Here is an 18,227-nt window from a genome sequence, read left to right as displayed (position 1 = left end):
GACATACCTGTCACTAATGGACACCAGGAAGTCTTTGGGAGTAGAGGAAAATAATTCATGATTTGCAATGTCAAGTTGCTTTACTTGAATTGGTTCACAAAGCTCAATAACAAACCTTTAAGACAAAAAAAGAGATATTGGAAATAAATGACCTCCAGCATACAGTTTCATTATACAAGTCAAACTGTTAATGAATCTCTTTCACATTGGAAACGTGCCATAAGATAGCTGAACCACAATATGGAGGCACCAATAATTGCTACCTTTAGAAAATTTGTCCAAGAAGCTGCTCCTATGGTGTGTGGGCAGACTGAAGTTTATTTTGCTCTTAATTATATGGTCAGATAATGGAATAAAATATTAACTCACAACATCCATTTTCTCTTAAGTAGAAGAATGCATCTCTCTCTCACCTTCTTCCCAGGAAAATGACATCTTGGTTCAGCCTCTGTCAGCATTTGCTCTGTTATGTCAATTTGCAAGATTGTACTTGATTTGGTGATTTTCTGTTATGTTTTATATGAAGAAATGCCATTCTAGGCACACCCTGTTTTCCCAGAACAACCAAACCCTTATGCTGCTTTAAGTTATGATGAAAGGAAGCTGCTGATTCTAGTTCTTACCCTTTAGGAGGAGTTCTTGATCAAACAGACAAACCAGATAGACTATTATACGTAGTAGAAAGTGATTCCCAATAGAAGCATTTCAGACAAATACACACAGTAAAATCTATCAGTTTCACAAAGTCATCGCTCTACGTAGACTCATAGGCTAAATGTAGGAGCAAAGATTTCAAAATCCCCATTATTATCCCCTTCCCAACTCAAAGCCTTTAAGAAAGGAATGTGCCTTTACCCTTTGAACAGTGGAACAAAAGGATTTGAAGGGAATTAAAAAAGGGACATCTGCATCTCAATTCACTAATAGCAGCTGTTCTTCACTCTTGTCATAAAAAAATGAATGAAGGGGTTTATAAAGAGGATAATTACCAAGCACTAGCTTTTGGCTCCATTATTATTCATATTGAATAGGCCCCTTAAATTCAGGACAATAATGAAAGAAGCTGGCCCTTAGTGACGCCAAAAGTTTGTTCAATACTGGTTTAAATAGCAGTAGACAAGGCCAGTGTAAAAAGTGCAAGTTCTTCAGAGGACAATGATTATGAATATTCAACTTTGTAGTTCACTACTAAGGACTCCATCAGCCACAAACAGGCCTCATTTCAGGTTAAATACTTCCCTTTATTCATTTCTTCATTGCTGCTGTTTTATCCAAAGAAAATGTGGCACAGCAATGATAAGAAACAGCTATCTTTGCCTTGCTCCAGGATTCAAATATATTTGTTTCCAGGTTGCTCCCAGCCCAAGACAGTTAGAGCCCTGGGTTGCAGTTTGAACCGGGATGGTCAATGATTTTTGCTACGGGGTGGGGGGCGGGGGAGAGGTGTCAGTCCAAGAATTTGGTAAGTGGTCAAAGGTCACTCTCTTCCATAACATTAATGTAGGTGGTATGGGGTCTGGGATGGAGGCTGGGTGCAGAAGGAGGACTGAGGTAAGGGACTGATGTGGGGAGTTCAGGTATGGGATGTGGGGGAAGAGTTTGGGTGAAGGGAGAGGCTTGGAGTGCAGGAGAGGAGTTTTGACTTGGAAGAGGGGTGCAGGGATTTGTGCATGACCAGGAGCAGGAAACTGGGGTACAGGGTCTCAGAGGGGGCTGTGACCTGAAGGAGGGAGAAGGTGCAGGGTCTGATAGGGTGCACAGAGTTTGGGTAACGTGAGGTAGGGATACGGGGGTGGGGGGGAAGAAACAGAGGCTTAGGGGGTTGGGAAGGGCTGGGTTGCCAGTGGTAGACTGTGTCTGGGAACCACTCACCTGTCCAGCTCCTGGACAGCAGCCCGGCAGGCTCCTTATCCAGGGACCTTCCCAGCTTCCCCTGCACATACTCAGAGCAGCTGCAGGGGTCATATGTATGCGAGCCCCAGAGGGAGCGGGGAGAACTACTTCACATACTACCTGCCCTGTGAACAGGTAGCTGCTAATGGCAAGAAACTGGTCAATAGGAGCTACAAGATTTTGCCGGGAGCAGGGGCAGTGTGAGAAGCCTCTCCCCCAGGCTCACAGCATTCACAAAGACCCACAGCCAGCTTTTCTGAGTGCAGAGAAAGGAGCCAGCTGAGGCTTCCGCAAGCTTTATTTTGCTTGATCCTGGTTCAAACTCAGATTTTCAGCACAGTAACTCAATGTGCAGCAACTATAATATTCATCCGTTTACTTACAGAATGATAATGCTGGTGTACATTTAATGCTGTACAAGTCACAATTGAATTAAAGCAGACTCAATTTTGATACAGCTTGAACAGATTCACCTTATTAATTCATATATTAATTCACATATTAACAAATGCCAGATGTTTCAACATCTGATAACACATTCTACATATAGACAAAACTAAAGTTATCACAAATCTGAAAGAAACAAATCTGATTCAAACATTTTCAAAAGTAACTATAAAATGGTGGAAGAATCACTTAAGTCTTTACAAAGGCCAAGTGGATGTACAGTAAGAACATAGATTTCAGAGAAAGAGCTAAATTAATAGTGTGCCATGAAAAACATGAGCTTTGTTGAAAACATGGCGTAACTTCCTCTTAGTTCATGTGTGGAGAAGTCCGAATTATGGAAAAGATTGAGCAAACAAATTCACTGAGCAAAGTGGTACCAGTTGGCCTACTCTTGGGCTCTAAAGGCTGAGCTTGCTGATTACAACAGAACTGATCACTGAGGGAACATCACGGACAATGGTTGGCATAGTATATAAGAAGGTTTAGACAGAAGCAGGGAGAAAAGAAAAGAATTCGAACTTTAGCATAAACCCGGTACTGTTTTCTTTGAGGAGGGAAGGGGTAGAGCTGACTTCTGCGTTCGCTTTTCCCCATCTCCTTATACTGCTCTCTGTGGTTTAGTCTGCAGAGCAACCTTGTTTCAGATGCCATGACTGCACCTAAACTACAGAGATCAAGGACAAAATGTAGATGAGCCACCCCCTTATTGCCACCTCAACCTTAGAGAAAGCAATACTACACCCAACTTTGATTTTTCTGTGGAGGCCATTAATGAGGTCCACCTTCTTCTAAAGCCTTGAGTATTTTTCCTTTCTAGCCTATTCTGAACAGTTTAGTGTAATTTAAAACAAGCAGATGATGATCTCAAAAATTATGGACAAAGTTTGCACATATTCCCAGCAGAATGACAAATCAAACCCCACTATGCACAGTGTTACATAACTCACCAGATTTTAGTACTGCATGGATTTAGCATATAGAGGTCCATGTTTTCTATCAGAATTGCCGACGTACTCTGTATAAAGAATAAATGAATAGCAAAATTAAAATATGATAGGTAATAAAGAATTAAACCAAAGCAGCATTTCCTCTAAAACAAATGGCCATTCAATCCATACATCTGCATTTAAAGCACACATATAATTCTAGGACTCAAACACCAAGTTATGGAGCTGGTTAAGTTGGACAGCATGCAGAAGATAATACATCTATCTAAGATCAGATATACCTCCAGAGACTTAGTTCTTATTAAATAAGCTGGTAAGATTTATAGCATACAAAATTGCCAGCTTCTCTAGAGTCTGACAGATGTTTTCACAGAAATCCAGTATTTAAAAAAGCCAAAAAGAGAAACACTGAAAAAAGTATTAGAAATGCTGCCTGAGAAAACCAATGTTTTATATTAGATAAATGTGGCTAGGACACCATTCAAGACAACATTTAAAATATTCACACATGCACATTCATGACCTCAAATTAGTAACTTAATTACCTTTGCTTCTGGATTAGCTGCAAGTATTTTGGCACCGCACTCTACTGAGGCATAGTTATTTCTGTTTTTCTGAACCTTCTTTGTGGCATGTTGACCTCCATTAGAGGAAGGGTGCATTGACTGACCTGCAGACAAGATACGTTTTATTAACACAATAACAAAAGTCATTTATGGGCCTAATCTTCTCAGATCTAAAGGAAGGCCTCTGTGGCTCAGATCATGTGTAGTCCCTGTTCTTATTCAATATTTGAGTAAAAAGAAAGCTGCAAGCTTCCACATCAGCATACAAAGGAATTCACTGCATGTGGCAAGAGAAACAATGCTCTTTCCATCAAACTGTTTTTAAAGTACCTCTTTCTTTTTTTATGTGAACCTTAGCAGTTAAATTATTTATCTTATTCTCACGTTAGCACTCCAATTTGCAAATGTAGGTAAGTTTTCACCTACAGGAACAATAGCCTGCCCAAAGTATTTTGCCATGTTTTTTTTAAAGCATTAAATTGTTGACAAGTCCAAAAATGGAAACTGAATGCCTCTTGCATTTTGGCAATTAATTTGTTCTCTCTTCTCTATTGGCAAAGTTCATAAATGCTTCAGGATGTTTCAATAACTGGTGCTCTATAAATAAGATACAAAATGTAATATGTACCTTGTGTTCTTGACCACTAAAACAGACATACCAACATCTGATGTCGAGCATGTATGGCAAGGGTGATGCAACAGTGACTACCACTACTCAGCAACGAAGGGTCCTGTGGCACCTTATAGACTAACAAAAGTTTTGAGCATGAGCTTTCGTGAGCAGACTCACTTTATCAGATTATCTGATGAAGTGAGTCTGTGCTCACGAAAGCTCATGCTCAAAACTTTTCTGTTAGTCTATAAGGTGCCACAGGACCCTTCGTTGCTGTTACAGATCCAGACTAACACGGCTACCCCTTCGATACTTACCACTACTCAGAATTTCCTAACTGTTTTGGAACAAGGTCACATTTTTCTTTTTTATACAGTTTGCAGTAAAGTTGTAATTATTATAAAAAACAAGAATGATAGAATAGGTCACTGAATGGAGTTAATGGCCACACACCTCAAACTTCTGGAACATTTACACAGGTGACTACATAGTGGTGTGATAAACATGTTTTAGCAGCCTTCGTTTGGGAATTTCTTTTTAACTCTCAGTTGACAAAGCCAAAGAAAGATATGAAGGGTATTCTAAATAAGTGTTGATTAAGACTGTGCCATCCTGTATTCTCTACATGCTTTTTATATTATGCCTCCATATTGTATTATTGAACACTTAAAGTTCTATAATACTTGCATTGTAAAAGTGTCACTACCACTTTTTTAGCTCTCCACCTCAAGTTAAGCATCTTAATTAAGTGATAACTACACGGATCTGAGGAAAACCCATAAAAAGTCTTTAAATATTAATTTGTTTAGCTTTACTTTATTTGCCAAGCTTTTAAAAGTCATTGTAGAACATTTCTGAGTTAGAAAGAAGCACTAGGTTACATGAGAAGATGGGAAAAATGTTTTCTTTCCCAGCTGAAAAGACAGATTTTTTTTCAAGTCTGACATTTCTGTCCAGTTAAGTAGATACTTGGGCAGGACTGGCTGTTTCAGCATTAAGGTTTCTTCTGAAAAAGTACTGCCAGCAGGCTGCAAAGAAATAGCTGCACAAGAGTTCCAGCTGTTTTAATTAAAGTTGAAATTCTTTCAGTTTTGATGTTTATGAAAGATTTGCTGGCGGATGTGAAGACCTTTGCCATGTTCTAGAGGTACAGTACTCTGAGAGACAACTATACAAGGAAGTCAGCTGTGTTTCTGTATTATGTATATTTGGTACAAAAGTAAATTTTAGGTTGTATCCTAATACATCTACTTTTACTATTTAAATTCTATGTAATTTTTAAACAAAGTTAATAGAAGAGGAAGCACTGTAGAATTTAGAAGTAACTTGTATTTAGACCAAAGAAATTAATCATGGAACCTACTTTTTTCTTTTTCTACTTCCATAACCTTCTTCTTCCACTCATCAAATGTTGGAATGTCTCCTGGGTCCTTTGGTGTTATTACTGATGTAGGATCAATTTCTCCTGCTTTTTTATAGTCTTTCTGCAAAGAGATACCAAGCAATACATAAGATTCAAATTTTCAGACCACAACAACCAAGAAAAATTTTAAAAGGCAAATTCCAAATCAACATAATATTAAAATGGACTAGGTGTGGAGTTCACATCTTTTACTGGACATCTGTTGATGAGAGAGAAGTTCCTGAGCTTACAAAGGGCTTCTCTTTAGGTCTGAGAAAAGGCACTCCAAGAGCATAAGAATGGTCATACTGGGTCAGATCACAGGTACATCTAAGCCCAGTATCCCATCTTCCAACAGTGACCAACGACAGGTGCCCCAAAGGGAATGAACAGCACACAAATCAATCCTCAAATACAACCTTTAATAGCAAAAGCAATTAAACACATTTCAAGGATCATTCAAGGTGAAGTAGCCAGTAAACACCTATTCAATCACTGGGAGGAAAAGAAAAAAAAGCAGTTAAGACAGTGTTAAGTGGGTTATAAGTTGTTGTAAAAAGCCACAATCCACTGTCAGTCTATGACTTTAAATATCTAGAAAAGTTTGAGAATCTAAGCTCCCAGGCTTCTCTTTTGAAGCTATTGTGCAGTTTTCCTTTGAGGAGGACAAGAGAAGTCAGACAGGTCACTCTGTGGGTGATAAGGTATGTGTGTCTCAGGCCAGGCCTACACTAGGGGAGAAAATTATGTAAGATACGGAACTCCAGCTACATGAATAGCATAGCTAGTGTTGAGTCACTTTGTATCATTTTCTGCGCTGTCCCCACAGTGGAAAGAGCCTGGGATGGGTCACCCACCAACTTCTTTCATTCCTCACAACTGCAAGGAGTACCAAGGTTGATGGCCGTGCACTCTACATTTGACCTACTAATCAAACCCTGGAAGATTGACACATCAACCCTCATTTTTCTGAAAGACTTCACTTGAGAGTATAGCAAATGATTGGTTTTACTCACAGTTGTGGCATTCAGTGCACTGAACAAGGTGAACCACTGTGATATGCACATGGGGGACACGTGGATCTTAAAGTGTGTTCGGGGGGGTAACTGATCACTGTAGCAATGAGGGTATTTCTGCACATTGTGTATATGTTCTGGCAAGGTCTGGTGCTACTGAATCAGTGTGTAGTTGTAGCTGGTTCCACTTTTTGTGCTGGAAGATCTATAGCTCATTCATCCAAAATGAAGGGCATACGAATTCTTAAAGCAAGAGGAAAATGGGGAGGGAGGGGGAAGCAGAGGGAAAGTGAGTTTTTGAAAAGTGGCAATATACATATCAAAGCACAGGAAAAGGCAAAAATATCATTTTGCAGTTTAAACAGAAATCTTGGATAGTTCCTTATGTGTTTGTGTCCTGGCAAAATATTTCAAGTTATATAACGTACCTCCCTTTTCAAGTTATCTGAAGCATTTAAAGCAGATTTTGCCTTCTCTGGCCCATTCTCAGTTGCTGCAACCTTTGACTCAAAGTCTGATTTAGTCATCTTTCCCTTGCCATGTGAAGACGAGATGTTCTCTATATGCTGACCCACAAGGCTGAAAAATACGCAAGAATATTAGAACCTATAGCATAAACACATTAAGCAGTCTTACAAACTTCATGTAACATTCAACATATACTATATATGAACTTGTACACATACAATGGATACAGAAGCAAGCAGAGCTGATGAATGATCATGTTACAAAGCCAGCACAGCAAAGCACATTCAAGTTATTTAGACTCACAACCTACTTCAATACTCACCTCTCTGGTGAACTGACAAAAGAGGAAGGTTCACTCTGAGGGTCAGCCTCAAGTGCCCCACCAATATCACAGTCAGGTTCTGACTGCTCAGCTTCACTAGAGCTGACTACAGGGATATCAGCACGGGAATTTTCTATTGCACTGAAGGGGAAAAAAATAACATGCTTTTTACCCTCCTGGTATTAGAAGTACTCTGGTAATCAAAGAGGTAAGTTAACGAAGGTATTTTGATAGAGAGAGAATATAATACAGTATCATGAAAACGTCCGTCATGGATCTTGTAAGAAGATGAAGAGAAATATGTAATGTTATGCCACTATTTTGGAAGCGTGTTCTCATTGCTCACATCAAGGATGACTTATTTCCCACCTCTATTGTATTTGCCACAGTGTAAGTAACAGCACACAATTGTCTTGGACAAGGCCCACCTCCCAGAAGTCTCCATTAAGACAGCTTTTCACCCTTGCAACAGTCACTTTTCCACTACTATTACAAAATGAAGCAGAACATAGGCTCTTCTGTCCAAACTTTGCTTTTTTTCAGGGTGAGCCTTAACCAACACAAATTAGATCTTCCTGACTAGCTGTAGGTTCCACCTCTGGGGTAGGATTAGTAACAGACCCTACACCGGCAGAGGCTATGTATAGCTGAACAGAGTATTGTCATGTCTCTTATACCAAGAGAGCGTGGCATGAAGAGACACAAGGCCTGGCAGCAGTGCAGGTATCCTAGCAGGTCATCCCCCTAAACCAGAGGAATTCTCTGCTGACCAAATAATAGTCCTTTTGTGCCACAGCATAAAGAGGGCACAACGGAGCTAGAGAATCTGTCCTAGTATCTTCATTTTTTCCTTTCAGTCTTCAGGAAGAGACTTGAACTTTCTGGTCAGGCAGATCTTGGGGCAACAAAATGCCATGGATGCCTTTCAGAGATGAAACAGAAAAATAATGGATGGAGAAGAGGAAACAAATGAATTTCTGATTGGATCCTTTTCTGCCTACATTTATACAGGGTAAGAGGTACACAGTACAGGTAATAAATCAGGGACAAGAAAAGCCTTTGCTCTGCCTCTCATATCTCAGCACAAGTGTGACTTCACCTGAGGCAATGCAAAAACTTGTCACTAATAGTTCAGCTCTGAGCAGCAAAAACACATCCCCTTTTCTTAGTTTGCCAGCTGGTGCCACCCCTCCAACAGATGTAGCAACAGAAAACCAAAAATATAAGGAACTAATTTGGGAACATTTCAAAGAGACATGCTAAATGAGAGAAAAGACACAGACCAAAAAAAAAACTTATTCGTGGCCGGGCAGCAAAGGACTCTGTCTAGCTCAAAAGAAGGACTACTAATTATCTCGTTTAAAGAGAGTGATTTTGCAAGGCAGGTTCATTTGGGTCATATGTTAAAACTGGCCCCTTAAAACCGGTGCTACAATTACAAGTTCATTAGCTATTTATTTAACGGACTGTTTTCTTTAACCCCTTTTGGTGGCAGTGCCATGTGATTGTACTTTTACATTTAGGACCATTAAACACAAATTCAGATGCCAAGGTGTAAAACCTAACTTGAACATACTAGTATTAAATTGCTCTGCATGATCTTGATCCTAATGAGACCAAGAGCATGAACGAACAACAATGTGAATATGAATAATTAGTAATTCAATAAAACAGTGCAAATATTAAACTGAAAAAAATTAGTGTATACCTCACTAGACTCAAAAGGAAATTTGACAGACGATATGCATACATAATGTACATATTGGAAAGAGTAGCACATATACCAGGCACATGTACTTTGTCCTGTATAGTCATTTACAAATGTAATTTGTTAAAAATTACTACAAAATGTGTGCACATCATTTGTTCTCATTGAGAGCTAAATGAAATATAAGTGAGAAAATAAAGAGAGTTTATATAATCATAAAATCCTTGCTCTTACTCAGATGGCATCTCATTTTTCTGAAAGATTTCCAAAAATTTTCATCTTTGGGTACAGATGAATCATGAGCAGTTTCATGCCCAAACGGAACATCTTAAGTTATTAAATAGTAAAAAACAGGCAATAAGATGGAATAATTCAAGTATGCTTGCATTGGTTGTAATGTCTCATACTGGCAGAGAAGGCAGCTAAACAAAATTCACAACAGCAAAAATGCATTAAAATAAGGTACCTATACAACTTTTTTCTGTAAAATCTTGGATTACAAAAATGTTTGTTAAACTCTCATTCCACATGCTGTCTATGAGTAAATATATTCTTGTTAAAAGTCCACTGTCATTTTAAATAAGTGTCTACATAAATAAACAAACAAATAAAATAGACAAAAAATTCTGTGTTGATTAAAAGATTTTAAGTGTAAAGGAACATTCGCCTTTTCTCATCATCCTTCTACTTCTTCCTTTTTTTATTCAGGAAATCAATCCAAAATCACGCATCATGCTTCAAAGTGTCATTAACTTGCCCTAAAAATCAAGAGATAGCTATTGACAACCTCCTAGACTGTATGATCCACTGGGCGCCTCACAGGCAGTATAGCCACCATTGAATTCTTTTAAACGAGGCTGTTTTGAGACCCCATCTAAAGAGGAGAAGTCTCCTGCTTTCAGAACAGAGAGTTTAAGACAACACTGTTGCTGCTACCTGGAACTAAGAGAATGCTTGAGGACAAATCTCTAAGGGACAAAAATAGTCTGGTAAACTGAAGTTTGCACTGGAGCAATAACAGCTGTAAATCAACAAGAAAGCTGTTAGCATGGTAATTTTTGAAGAACTGATTAAATACTTAGGTGGCATTCTCTAGCAACACACACACACACACACACACTATGGTACTCTCCTGACAAGCTAAATCCCAACACCTGCACAGTATTGCAACCAATTCGTTCATGTCCAACAATTTAGAAGGGCCTCATATTTGGGGCAACGCTACTTACTGTAATACAGACCAAAATGGTAACAAAATAAAAGGCTTACTCAGGCTGCGAGACTGGCGAGATCTCTGAGGTAGATGAAGTGGAAATGTTTTCAATGCTTGCAGCTATGCTAGAAGAAGCTTCATTTAAGTCTACTGAAGGTAGTGTCTCAACCTGAGGCACATTTAATTCACCCATTTCTGTAGTCTGTTTAAAATATTAGAAATCAGTGCAAAGTTTGAGTGACTTCTAGTAAGTGATATGTAATTTACAGTTCTCCTGTATTTACATGGTAAGTATAATCTGAATTACTGCTTACTTAAGACCCAAATGACTTCAAAAACCATATATATGCACACAAAAGAAAGTGAGACTCTGACATCGTAAAAGACCAACATTCCATGCTTTCATTCATAAGCAACGTACAGGATACTAAATGCTACTTGAGGACATATTTGCAACTTTTATTTTACACCCAACAATACAATTTTTCCTATTAAATGCTATATTTCTAAAAATTGTAATACATTATCCTAAACCAAGAATTGATACCACTTTTTTAACCAATACCATCATTACAAAATAAACAAACATTGAAGCAACTGAATTTAGTTACATCAGAAAAGGAATAATTTTGAAGTCCCAGATTAAACTCAAAAATAATTTATACTACTTCACGCTTTCATCCCAAGGTTTCAACACATTTGGTAAACATTAACCATGACAACATCACAGATGGGAAGTACGTTAGGTGTATTTTTCATAAAGGAAAATAAGCAAAATGAGGTTCCAAAAATAGCCAGCCATGGGTCTTGCAGCCTGGACTGGAAATCTAGATTTTAAATCCAAGTCCTCTCTTTTAACTACCCAATCACAGACTACAACATGCAAAACTACATAAACTATGGAATACATTTGCAGGTGTGCACTAAGTAAGTACAAAACACTGTAAAAAAGACAAAAATATTTCCTTCAAGCAAGGAAAGTTTCTTAAATACCCAATTGGATTCATTTGAATCATTGCATTAAACATAAAGAGGCTGGTCAACATTTACGATGGAATTAAAGCTATAACCTTGAAGGCAGAGTTAAATATTTTGGCATGCTTTGCTTTTGACCCTTTGAAAGTATGAGTATCCAATTTTGATTTAAAAGCTTCTAGCGAGGGAGAATCCACCAGATAACAGTAACAATAAGGTACACCCATTGTTAAAAATTATACATGCTAGAATTTAACAATAAAATGTGTTGGCCCTTGTGCTTTCCTCCCATCTGAAAGATGACACCTGCAGCAGCTGTGCACCGACCATCACCATACAAATGAAATACAACACAAGTAGTTACAAAACCTCTACAGAACTAAAAGTTCAAACCCATAAAATGCTTGACAATGTGACAAGTGACAAATAATTGAAAAAGCTTGCCTGGTCATCTTTTGTGCAGTCATCAAGTAAATCATTTTCTCTGGGATTACTGTGTCTATTTGAGTCCACATGTTCTAAAGACTCAGTTCCAATGGGTCTGCCTGTTTCCTCCTAATACATTACAAAGTAAAAAACACAATGGGATAATATTCATATTACACTTGATTTTAAACATTTTGTGTTCCACTAAAAACCATTTCCCACTCTTGGCCTTGAGACAAATCTGAGGGTATTTTACCTTTCTAGACCTCCATATCCAAGAAAACAAAACGGAGTTATGAAACATCCAAGGAGGTCTCATACACTAATATATAAAAGCAAAAGGTTCAAGGCTGCCTATACAAGAAGAGTCACACCAGCTTAAATCAGTTTACTGCAATTAAGGGGTTTGCACTAAAAAGAAACACAAACCAGTTTAACATTTCCTTAAGGTCTGGACTGTACTTAATATATAGGCTGATATAGCTATATCACTCAGGAGTATGAAAAATCCATATCTCAGAGTACTGTAGCCATGACAACCTAATCCTGGTGACAAGTATCAAAGAGGCAGACGAGTTAGTCTGTATCTTCAAAAACAACAAGAAGTCCTGTGGCACCTTACAGACCAACAGATATTTTGGGGCATAAACTTTCATAGGCAAAGACCTGCTTCATCAAATGCATGAGTGGGGGATTCCAGAGGAGGGTTTAAATATATGGGTTTATGAAAAGGAGGGAGTCCCAGTCAAGAAGAGAGCCAGAGCGTAAGGCCTGGTGTAGATGTAGCCAAGATGAGGGAGGAATGCTTCTGTTCATCTAGCTACCATCAACTTACGGAAGCAATGTTCCTATAGTACTGGGGATATCCTATCCACTTCTATCGAATGCATTTACACTATGTAGTTATGCCAGCACAGCAATGGAACCACAAACATACCTATATCTGTGTGGCTTAATTTGACATGAAATAAACAGTCTTAATGTTTCCTTAAATATGTTTAATGTCTCTGTTAGAGGTTTGCACCAGTTCAACTGGAGAGATTTAAACTGATCCTAAATTCCTTCCAGGACGAGAAGTTGTAATTGTACATGAAGGAAGTTCCACTCTTGGCTGGATCAGTGAACGATACCTGAGAAAACTTACCTGTAGTTGCAGTTCTTTGGAATATAGTCTGTACATATTCACATGATTGGGAAATGTATACACCTCTCTGTATAATACCCATCTGAAAATAAGTGGTTCTGATGGTAAACATGCGAAATGTCTGAATACACAAGAAGAAACGAGGCATAACAAACTGTAGCTCCTAACTAATCCTCAGCAGGTTAAGAAACTCCAGAAAAGGCAAAAAGTAAGAGTAGATCTATATATGAAATAAATTCAAAGTATTCAAGGTTTAAGCGACCTTTCTTCCAAGTATTACCTGCTCAGATGCCCATTCTTAAAAGATTAACAGCATACAATTCTTCTAAAAGGAGAACTAGTCAAAGATTGCAAGACTGCCCTCCTAAACTAAGCAGCTCTTAAATCCCTGCCAAGCTGAAGCTTCCACTTCATGCATCTGACAAAGTGGGCTGCAGCCCATGAAAATTTATGCCCAAATAAATCTTAGTTTTTAAGGTGCCACAGGACTTCTCATTGTTTACGCTAAAAAAATCAACAGCTCTAAATTACATCTTCACACACACATTCATTTCTTAAATGAGCTATAAAGGGTACTTTGGACCTAGTGGAATGAGTTTAGTTTTAAATTTTAGACATCTGCTTCTGAATCATACAACTGTCCTAAGGGAATGAGGTGGAAGGTGGCTATCCAAAAAAAGAAAACAGTGAAAAGTGTACAACAGTGATTTCATAAACTCAAGCTCCACTACAGGTCACTTGTCTCCTCCTTTCAGCAAGGTCCTGCTGGGCATATTACATTAGCCATAAGAATCAAAATGGAGCATGAAGGATTAATGAATGCAGTGGACCCCCAGCTTAGGCAGAGGTTGCATTCCTGCACAACCCCAGGTAATTTTGCATTACTCAGGCAAGCTGTCTCTCCCTACTGCTCACAGGAGCCAGGAAACTGATCAGAACTGCCCTGCTGGTCAATTTTCCCACCTGTGTGAGCAGCAGGAGCCCAGAGCCAGGACCCAGCTCCCTGCCACTCAAAGTTGCATTAACCTGAGATTTGCACAACTTGAGTGCGCATATCTCAGGGTTCTACTATTGTGACTTTTTTTCTGACTGTGTACTTTTGAGCTTTACTTTTTTAGCTGTAGTCATCAGAACTGCAGGACTGTGCTTCATTTAGAGCACAAGCTAGCAAAACTACAGTGTGCTTGGACATCTCATGATCCAAAAGACAGATACACAATGAAACAAAGGAGATTTTCTAGATGACTAGTCTGAGCAATTTTGCGAAGTGGAGCATTTTAGTACAGATTTTTTTCAATCACTGATTGTGAGCCAATCTTAAAATGAAGACAACCACTAGCTTTGCAATTAGTCATGTGGTATCAGGTCATCTACTGAAAAATGAGCAAACCTCCACATAACATGCAAAGAAATCCAAATTAATGCCAATGCTGAATTTCACAATTTAGTGTTTTAGAATAGGTTTCCACAGAGCTTCCACATAAGACTCTCATTCACCATTCACTAAGATAGAACCACTCAACATACCTTACTTCCTCTTATGAGCTACAGTAAAGCTATGTGAATAAAAGGGTGGACAGATTCTCACCTAGTGTATTATTTCATAACATGGATTTTGAAAGAACTAACATTTGAGTCATAACTTCAGGTGGCGTAAAGTATTGTGTGGTTCAACACAGACATTTTAAATACTGTAAATTAAACCAAAGATGTAGTGAAGAAGTTAGCTGCAAGAAATCAAACGCAGCTGTGCAGACTTAAGCTGCGTCTACATGTGCACGTAATTTCAAAAATAAAGGCCCTCTTTCGAAAGAATGCAGGGAATGTCTACACGTGCAATGTGTTCTTTCAAAAGGAAATCAGAGGAATGCGGCTCAGACTTCAAAATCCAGACCTTGACACCGCATTAGGAAAAGTACCCCCTCTTGAAAGTCTTTGAAAGAAAGTACGTGTAGATGCTCCATGGCTCACTCTTTCGAAAGAGAAGTCCGGCTTGTTGCCGGCCAGCTGGAAGGTGGAGATGCCCCTACGAGAAGCTCTATGATCCCTGCATCCAGACGCTCTTAGAGCACGTGAGCTGCAAAAGCATGAGCTGCTCTCAGCACACCCTCACACACACCCCTGAAAATGGGAAGTCAGGCATGGTCAGTGCTCATCCACTGCAGGAGCCCCAGGGCCCCCACTCAGAGCCCTCACAGGGCTTCCAGGAGCAGCAGGGAGAAAAGAAAAAAAAAAAAGGGCTCCCTCCTGGACAGAGCCCAAGTTAAGAGACCTCTGGGGACTGTTGAAGGAGGAGGAGGTGCTGAGGGAGATGGGGTGAAGTGCTGCAACACTGCAGCCTCAGCACCTAGTGACACCCTGAAAGCACTCCAGACCAAGTCCAGAGCAAAGTCAAGGAGCTCCAGCAGGCCTACACCTGGGCCCAGAATGGGGCTGAGTGCTCTGGGGCAGGTTCCTCCACCTGCCCCTACTACCAAGAGTTCCGCTCCATCCTGGGGCCCCAGGACAGCTACCTGCTACCCGTCATTCTGGACACATCTGCACACCAGACCAAGGATGAAGCCCAGGAGGATCCAGGATCAGGGAGCTAGAGCCAAGGGCCGGACACCACCCCGGAGTGGTTGAGCAGGGAGGGCAACCTGGTGATCAATGTGCCCTCCCAGATGTCCAGCCAGGAAACTGGGAGCTGGGCATCACCAGAGTTCATCAAGGGACCCTCTGGTAAGTCCATGGCAGGGTGCACACCCTGGTTAGTGGGGCGGGGGCAACAAAAACTGCCAGCAGGTCACGCACAGGCCTAGTGGTATAGGCCCAGACACATATTGGGTGGCCATGGCCCCCAGCACACCATGATGCCCACTGGCAACAGCCAGCACCCGGCCCTGTGGACAGCTCTGTGCACCACATGCACACATGTAATGCCATCCTTGTCTCCTTTCAGCTACACCATCCAAGGGCCGGCAGAGTCCCATGTCCTCCCACAAGGGCAGTGGAGAGGGGCCAAGCACCTCCATCAGCACCACACACCAGGCCCACAGCCGGAAACAGCAGCGGTGTTTGGGGGAGGACACTGCCAGCCTCTGCCAGGCCAAGGTGGTGGAGCGACACCTCCAGCTGGAAGAAGCCAACATGGCCTGACGGAGGGAGGCCCGGGATGGTCTACTGTCCCACCTGGAAGGCATACACAGGACCCTACAAGAATACATGGCCAATGTGGCCTGCATCCTGACCATCATGCTGTACCCCCCCACCACATCCCCTGCCAAATGCCCCCCATGGCCCTACCTGCCAGTGCTTCCCATCCCATCCCAGCCCTGCCACAGACCCCACATCAGGGGAGGGAGGGGAACCTGGGGTCAACAAGGCTCTTGTCCTGCAAGCCCTGCTCCTGAGTGACCCTCCCAGTTTAGCTCCCTCCCCGCTCCCCACTGTACATAGTTTTTGTTCGTAAGATTCAGTGGGTCAAGGTTTAACAGTAAAGGTTTTATTTCACAAAGATGCCTGTGTTCTCGTAGGGGTGGGTATGTGGGTGAGGTGGTACACGGGTTGCTGGGGGGAGGGGGGTACAGCCCAAAAGCAAAGCTCTCTCAGAGGGCCTCCCTGATGCAGACCCCATCCTGGTTGGCCTGGCGACTGGCGGCAGCAGCAGCCAGACTCGGACACCCACTCCTGGACAATTGCATCCCCCTTTCCCTCCAGAGCGTTGTGGAAGGCGCAGCAGGTGCCTACCACCAGCAGGATGTTGTGCATCCCAACCTCCAAATGCAAGAGGAGTCACCGGCACTGCCCCTTAAGGTGTCCAAAACCCCACTACACAACATTGCAGGCCTGGTTAGGGCAGCTGTTGAAGGCCTCCTGGATGGGGTCAAGGTGGCTGAAATAGAGCCGCATGAGCCATAGTAGTAGGAGGTACACAGCATCTGCCGCTATGCACAGTAGTATGGTGGTGTCCCTGACTGGGAGCTCACGCTGGGGGATGTAGGTCCTGGCCTCTGTATGCCAGCACAGGCTGGAATTCCTGAATACCCAGGTGTCGTCTGTTCTGTCTGCCCAGACCATGTACACATCCATGAACCGGCTTTTGTGATCCACCAGGGCCTGGAGGACTACCCAGTGGTAGCCCTTGCAGTTAATATGGTGACCAGCGCTGTGTGGCGGAGCCCAGACAGGAATGTGCATACCATGCAGGGTGCCAAAGCAGTTTGGGAACTCAAGTGCAGCAAATTCCCCAATGGCAGAGTCCAGGTCCCCAATGGGGACAACTCAACGGAGGAGCATTGCATTTACTGTACGGACAACCTGGAGAGAACATGTGCTCTCCTGAGGATGTGGCGGGGAGTTCCCAGCCACAGCACCCCCGCCGCCAAGGGTCCCCGAGCCCAGGAGTCCCCTCCCACCTCCCGTGGTGGGGGTGTGATCCAGGCCCAGCTTACTTCCACGAGGACAGCTTCGACAGTGGCCTTGCCCACCCCGAACTGACGCCCCACTGAGCAGTAAGCTGTCCAGGGTGGCAATTTTCCAATAGCAATAGTGACCTGCTTCTTGAGGGGGAGAGTGGACTGCCTGGTGGTGTGCTGGTGTCTCAGTGCAGGGACGGGCTAATGACAGAGCTCCTGGAAGGTCTCCCTGTTTAGGTGGCAGTTCCACAGCCATCTGGCATCATCCCATTGCCCTAGGACAAGCCACTCCCACCACTTTAAGATGCTGGGTTGGCTCCACAGGTGCCGGGGCACCTAGAGGGCGGTCCAGGCTGGAGGGGCTCCACGTCCCTGAGAAGAGGGGGCACTCAGTCTCCAGAGGAGAAGGGGGAAGCTGTGATGACTGTGCACAGGAGCTGTAGCACACTGTCCAGGATGTTGGTGTTTAAAGCCAGAAGCAGGTGGTCGTTGTCCATGCTGATGTGTGCTGGGCTCTCCTTGGTTTTGGGTAGCTCTGCAGGCCTGGGTTCGTGCAGGGTAGAGGTGTTTGGGAGGGCCCTTTAAGGACATGGCTGGCTGCAGGCCCTGGAAGGGCTTGGCAGCCATGCAATCCTGTTTCTGACGTCTCCAGGTCCAGTCTTTCAAAAAAAGCACATGTAGCCGTGT

At 42.0% G+C, this 18,227-nt stretch overlaps 1 protein-coding gene across 2 annotated transcripts in view; it reads right to left on the bottom strand.

The window, feature by feature from the left end:
- Window positions 1–18,227, bottom strand: part of SUCO (SUN domain containing ossification factor) — a 76,867-nt gene that overhangs the window by 38,375 nt on the left and 20,265 nt on the right. Inside the window, exons 3-10 of one of the 2 annotated variants that reach the window (XM_075002951.1) lie at window positions 12,018–12,128; window positions 10,655–10,800; window positions 7,678–7,818; window positions 7,316–7,466; window positions 5,833–5,953; window positions 3,836–3,960; window positions 3,291–3,358; window positions 8–115 (exon numbers count right to left, since the gene is read on the bottom strand). In XM_075002951.1, coding sequence (XP_074859052.1) covers window positions 8–115; window positions 3,291–3,358; window positions 3,836–3,960; window positions 5,833–5,953; window positions 7,316–7,466; window positions 7,678–7,818; window positions 10,655–10,800; window positions 12,018–12,128 — 971 coding nt within the window. Of the gene's footprint in view, window positions 1–7; window positions 116–3,290; window positions 3,359–3,835; window positions 3,961–5,832; window positions 5,954–7,315; window positions 7,467–7,677; window positions 7,819–10,654; window positions 10,801–12,017; window positions 12,129–18,227 lie in introns of those variants that run through there. The other variant, XM_075002950.1, reaches the window with a different exon arrangement.

This window comes from Carettochelys insculpta, chromosome 9 (assembly GCF_033958435.1).
Source record: "Carettochelys insculpta isolate YL-2023 chromosome 9, ASM3395843v1, whole genome shotgun sequence".
Taxonomy (NCBI): Eukaryota; Metazoa; Chordata; order Testudines; family Carettochelyidae; genus Carettochelys; species Carettochelys insculpta.
This window is presented reverse-complemented; position numbering and strand designations above follow the sequence as displayed.